This window comes from Gadus chalcogrammus, chromosome 13 (genome assembly GCF_026213295.1).
Source record: "Gadus chalcogrammus isolate NIFS_2021 chromosome 13, NIFS_Gcha_1.0, whole genome shotgun sequence".
NCBI lineage: Eukaryota > Metazoa > Chordata > Actinopteri > Gadiformes > Gadidae > Gadus > Gadus chalcogrammus.
In genome coordinates, this window is record NC_079424.1 from 15,350,204 (window position 1) to 15,356,964 (window position 6,761).

Below are 6,761 nucleotides of genomic sequence, written 5' to 3' on the forward strand. Positions count from 1 at the left end.
CATGTGGACTAACATGAATTTGTTCAAACCAAGCATTGCTGTGTGTTTATGTGCGTGTTTTTGTGTTTGCGTGCTTGCAGACAGCCCCCTCCACACACACACACACACACACGCCTGCACGCACGCACGCACAGACACACGCACGCACACACACACACACACACACACACACACACACACACACACACACACACACACACACACACACACACACACACACACACACACACACACACACACACACACACACACACACACACACACATCTAATCTAGCGAAGATCATAAGGTCATATGATAGATTTATCCAGAAGTCCGCCCATGACGCCCTGCTTATGGGTGCTCTCTAAGGGGGCAGGAGAAGTGTGCGCGCCTGAAATGGGACCTGGATGAGGGGTCTCGCGGGCTGGCCGTGGCCCTGAGACCCCCATGGCACTGAGCTCCGGCGGCTGGTGGACGAGACGTGTGCACGCTTGACCCTAGTTGCCTACGTAGAGAGAAAATGTACAAACAGAACCTCTTCCGTATTTGTTCTCAACTTTAACTTATTGTTGTTGGAACACATTTCGACCCAATTATTATTTAAATTTAGAATGTTATCCATAAAAGTACTGATACATAAAAGATCAAAGTGAATACATCCATCCCCACCACCCTGGTCACAATCACCACCACCACCAAACTCTACCATCCCTGTACAGACACTTTTCTCTTGGCTTGTAAATTATTAGATACATAATTAGTTAGAAAATAGTAAATGTGTATGTAGCATTCAGATGCTACACTCTGGCTGCTGCTGGTCCAGACAAAGGACGCAGTTTGGTGATGTTGGAAACCAGTTTATTGTAAGGTTTGGAAGACTATGATACATGTCGAGGGTGAGCCATATTAGAGACCTGCTTGAGTGTGGGTTGGGCTGTTTGTGTGCTTGCAGACAGCCCCCTCCACACACACACACACACACACACACACACACACACACACACACACACACACACACACACACACACACACACACACACACACACACACACACACACACACACACACACACACACACACACACATTTCCTCTAACCCTTTTATTTTGTGTCTTTAGTGGCTGGAGTTCACAGTGACAAATCACTGAGGATTACCATTATAATTTGATAACCTCTCCTAGATCGCATGATCGCTCTCCCCGGTTCATCCATCAACTCTTGTGGAGTGCCTGCATGAGGTACGGACCCCCATATTCCCTTCATCCCTATAGGCACCTGTAGCGATCAGCAGTCTTGTTTGTTGAGTTTTGTTATCATCTGAGTAGCCCTTCTTTCTCGTGAGATAATGAATTTTTTAGCAACCCTGCATGTATCTGTGTCAATTGATAAAGATACAACTATTTTGTTACAGTTCTTGCTCTCTTTGGCCACCCTTTGTGCATGTGTATCTGGGTAAAATTCAAAATCTAAGATTTATCAATTTCAATCCAAATGTTTGAGCCCTGATAAAAGGAATAACCAATTGCTTTAAAGAGGAGTCTTTATGGTCTTGTATGGACATGGAAAAACCCTTTAATTCCTGCTATGTTTTAAATGTGATAGGAGGATTCTGTGATGGTCTTTATGTGGCTATTAAAGTTTAGGTTTGCATCTGTAACAACAACACCACAATCTACCTGTGTTGGCTGGAGTTAAAGTTCAACCCAGTTTAAGTTCTAATTTTAGAGCTGAAAGAATATATATATTTTTTAAATAGGTCAAAGTGAGTGCAAGCAATCTAGAGAAGGCTTCAACAAACACATTTGTTCGTGCATCACTTGTAGATAATGACATGCGCTGGTGCTCCATATTGCCATGCAAGAGAGATCTCTCTTTGAGTGTGTGCGGGGATGGCCGGTTTAACCTTTGCACACTGATTTCTCAATGCATTATTTGCGTGAGATCAAACACGCGAAAAACCAGGGGCTTTAGCCCTCTATCGACTGTTCGAAGAAACAGCACCCCGCCATAACATTTTAGCATTTATTTAAAAAAATCTTAAAATGCTTCCCTATGACATCACAACAAATAAAACACTCCCTGTCTCCCATTTAGACATTGGGGCGCAGTTTTTTGTAATTCTTTGATGCCCAGAGTAGCCTGGCCACACGTATGTCGCTCTTCTGGCCAATGAATGGGTCCCAGCAGTACTCTGGGGAGAGCACCTTGCTGGGTCTGTGCAGCCAAAAGTATTTGTTGAGGTGGCTCTCGTCGTGCCACAGTGCCTCCACGCCGTTCTCCATGTCCCGCAGGATCCCCTGATAGCAGACCTCGGCCAGGGCCTTCACGCTGGCGCAGGAGCCTCCGAACACGGCCGCGTGGTAGTAGAAGTCCCCCGTCACCATGAAGGCGCTGGACTGCGGGTTGTGGTCGTACGTGTACAGCACCTTGGGGAGGTTGTAGTACCAGGCGTGGAGCAGGGCCACCAGGTCGCCCAGAGCCTCCGAGCCGAACCTGGCCGTGAACACCTGGTCCACGTCCATGCAGAAGACGTGGGTGCTGCTGTGACGGATGACAGACTCAATGGTGTCCGCAATAGTCTTCATGCGGGCCATGGAGATGTCCTGCCAACGGGAGTGGCCCTCCACTCTGATGATCTCCAGGCTTCGCTGAGGGCCCAGCTGGAGGTCAGGCACCTTCTCGGGCAGGTCTGTGAATATGTAGTACCTCACCGGGAGACCCACCATGAAGTGACGCTCGGAGGAGTTCAGGAAGGCCCCGAGGTAGGCGTCCAGGTACCTTGGAGGGGGAAACAAGATTTTTATATGATTATTATAAACAAACCGTAGTATTTTTGTACAATTATGAATACTAATAGAAAGTCGATAGTCTTTATAATTATTTGATAGTAATGATAATAATGATAATAACAATAATAATATCATTATTATTGTTATATTATAATTATTTTGGTAATTTTTGGTAGTAGTTATAGTAGTTGTACTAGTTAAAGAAGTTATATTATTATTATCATTGAATAAGTGTTTCACTAAATGTTATCATTATAATTGCTGTAGTAAGATTTGAGAGTGAGCAAAAAAACTAGATTTTTAAATTAAACAACCAAATAAACATGTGCTGCCTCTCTGTTCCTTAACGTGCTTCATTTGCACGCCATTGAGAAGAGTAACATTTTACCTGTGATAACAAACAGCGTAGATTCCCCAAACTAATGAAGTCATGCCGGGAGCTGTCTAAAAATAGAAATCGTCTCATACAGAGGCAGGATGCATGTCCATCAAGAATAAATTATGCTTATTACACTCAAATAATAAAGCTCTAAAATCACCTACAGCACCATGAAATGGACTCGACAGATCATGCGTTCCACCAGGACTCAAAGCTAGTCTCAGGAATCCAACCCACCTGCCCACGGCGAACACAGTGAGCGCCACAGACGATCGATTTGTCCTGTGAGTCTGGTCGTACAGATCAGCCTGGAATATGCCATCCCACATGATGGGAGCTCCCCAGCTTGTGTGTGTTTGAACATCCGTTCTGTACCTGAAAACACCAGGGGGGCGGGGTGTGAGAGTGCTGTGACCTAATGACAAAAGCATGCGTGATAATAAGCAGGGGTGATATGATGTGGGGATTTTTACAATGGGGATCTTTCACAATGGGGATGAGGATGAAAATAGAGAGGCAACTAAGGAGGTCAGAGCAGAAATCAAGAGGGCTAAATTACAATATAAAAATAAGATAGAGGATAGACTGGGTAGTAACAACTTGAAGGCAGCATGGGATGGTGTTAAAAGAATGACAGGTTTGCATAAAACACAAAACAAGCCAGTCCATATCCCAATGTATAAGAGTGATAGCGATTTATCTGAAGCATTGAACACTTTTTTTTCACGTTTTGATATTCATGACTTTTCAGATGAACATAAGAAATTAACTGAGGAGCAAGCTCTGGTAAAGTCCACACCCTTCTCAATTACACAAGAAGATGTTAGCTCAGTATTTAAGAGAAATAAGGTCAATAAAAGTCCGGGTCCAGATGGCATTACTGGGAGATTGTTAAAGTGCTGTTCAGAACAGCTCTGCGGGGTGTTCACTGATATTTTTGAGATGTCCTTGGAACAGAGAAGGGTCCCAAAGGCATGGAAGGAGTCCATTATTGTTCCAGTGGCAAAGAGCAACACTACAAAGAGTTTAAATGACTTCAGGCCAGTGGCATTGACCTCACTGGTCATGAAGTCATTCGAAAAGATTGTGTGTGTGTCTTTTGTTGTTAAGGGTGGGTGAGGCCCTGGACCCAAGGCAATTTGCATACAGGGCTAGAAGAGGGGTGGAGGATGCCCAGATGACACTACTAAATCTCCTGTACAGCCATCTAGATGGTCCGGGCACACACGCTAGGCTTTTGTATTTAGATTTTTCTTCTGCTTTTAATACTATCCAGCCACATGTTTTAGTTAGTAAACTACTATCAGAATTTAATCTTGAGAGTAATCTTGTGAGCTGGATTATGGATTTCTTAACTAACAGAACGCAACGAGTAAAGGTAAATGGTTGTCTCTCGGAAAGGCGTGTCTCTTCCACTGGCTCTCCCCAGGGTTGTGTACTTTCCCCTCTACTGTATATCCTCTACACTAATGACTGTAGAAGTCAACATATAAATAGACACATCCTGAAATTTGCTGATGACACAGTTATTGTTAGTTTACTGCATAAGCATGAATCTCAGCATGGTCCAGTGGTTGATGAGTTTGTCAGTTGGTGTGACAAGTCTTTTCTTCAGCTTAACATCTCAAAGACAAAAAATATGGCCATTGATTTTAGAAGAAACCAATCTTGTTCTCCACCACCTACATACATAAATGGAAACTGCATAGAGATGTTGACCAGTATAAATATCTGGGAACAATGATAGATAATAAACTCAAATTTGACGTTAATACTGATACTATTTGCAAGAAGGGGCAATAACGATTGTACTTCCTTTCGAAGCTTAACTCCTTCAATGTCGATAAGGTTATGTTGTCTTTATTTTATAAATCTTTTATAGAATCTGTTCTCACTTTTTCTTTTATTGCCTGGTATGGGGGCATCAGCCTTAGGGACAAAAACAACCTCAGCCATATTGTGAAGGTGGCTGGGAAGTTGATTGGCTGTCCACAAGTATCCTTGCTGAACATTTATCAGAAGCAGGTTACTAAGAAAGCATTGTCTATATTGGACAATAAAAATCACCCCCTTCATTGTTCATTTGAGGCCCTTCCCTCAGGCCGGAGACTAAGAGTCCCTCTTTCTAAGTCCAATAGGTCAAAGAACTCTTTTATTCCTAGCGCAAGATGAGTATGACAGTTTTTTTAATTATTAGCCCGTGTCTATCTCCTTGTTGTGTGTCCTTGTGTATATTGTGTTTTTATGTTTTTATGTTCTTATGTGTACCTGACTGCAAGACAAGTTTCCCTTTTTGGGACAATAAAGTTAAACTGAACTGAACTGAACTGAACTGATGAGATTTATTTCCATAAAAGCTATTTCCAGCAAACAGCTTCAACTCATATAATATGTTTACTTGTTGGGAAAACACCATAATATGTCTCCTTTAAATCTATATAATAATTTAGTTGTTATATTTTGTGTCAAATTATTTATTTCTTTACAGCTCGCTGGCTTGCTGTACATCATATAAAACAAAGCACTTACCAAAGGTCTAAGGTGATGCCTGTACTGTAATCCAAGAGGTTTCTCCCTCTAGAATGTGCTTTCATAGGGGTCGGCCTTTTCGAAATACTGATCAAACAAACACATGATTATAAAAACAGTGTATTTTTCTCTTATGCTCATATCGTACAACTTTCTGGTTGTGTGCAAACTAGAATAGACAAGATGGCGGATTCACCTGACAGTGGAAGGAGTGCAGTAAATAATGAAGAGTAGCATTAGGATACAGAGGACCCATCTCATAAGATATTTGTTCCTGTCAAAGGGTATTCTTGAAGAAAGGTGAAAGGTGAAACAGGAAACAAAAGGGAAACATTATTATTTCATTTAGTTGGACAATTTTAATTTGAAATTTGTAACATTTGGTATCAGCTGATTGAAGAAAATAGTTTAACTCTGCAGTCTACCTATACTAGGGTTATCCTGAAACACAAAATAGTAGTTTTTTGCCATGTTACATTTGTACTTTGATTAAGATAGATTGAACGGATAATTCATTTAGATAATTTCATTGGAACATGACGGGAAGATAATCCCCTCAATAAATGCTAAATAGGTGTTTACACCATATATTCCAAGATTATACAAGGTTTTGTTTACTGAATGACAGTAACGGTGTAGGTTTAAAGTGCAGCAGAATAAAGAAGGATAGTACCTCATTGTGGCCTCTGAAACCTGTCTCTCCGACCCTTGCAGTGAGAGTAAACGTTATTCCAGTTCACAGGTCAACTGTACCCTCAGATGGAGAGAATGATACAGAAAACACATTGGTGTCAGAGGTGGGATTGGGAAGATGGCAGTTACCCTCAGAGAAATTGAAGAATTTCAAATCGCTGAGGGGGCACAACCAGAAAAACTATGGAAGGAGCAGTCACTCCCTGGCTCTCCACCGAAGTACCGCCAGTGAGAGGTGAAGCCAATGCGTTCCCCACCAGAGGGACGGCTCTGCTGCTGGGGTCCAGGTATAGGTCAGCTCTGGCCTGAGAGGAAGAGGACCTCTTGCCCAAAGTAATAAGTCTGACGTTGTACCCGCGCTGCGGCTTATCTAGGCAAAACCTGTTCTTCA

General features: G+C 42.4%; 1 protein-coding gene across 1 annotated transcript; it reads right to left on the minus strand.

Annotated features, from left to right (window-relative positions):
* Positions 1-2,067: 2,067 nt before the first annotated feature.
* LOC130402577 (alpha-1,3-galactosyltransferase 2-like) lies at positions 2,068-5,901 on the minus strand. The gene is made up of 4 exons (XM_056606799.1): positions 5,874-5,901; positions 5,678-5,764; positions 3,386-3,523; positions 2,068-2,758 (listed from the first exon to the last, which is right to left on the minus strand). Exons 2-4 carry the CDS (start codon positions 5,740-5,742, stop codon positions 2,071-2,073), a joined length of 891 nt encoding a protein of 296 aa, XP_056462774.1. The 5' UTR covers positions 5,743-5,764; positions 5,874-5,901; the 3' UTR covers positions 2,068-2,070.
* Positions 5,902-6,761: the final 860 nt, after the last annotated feature.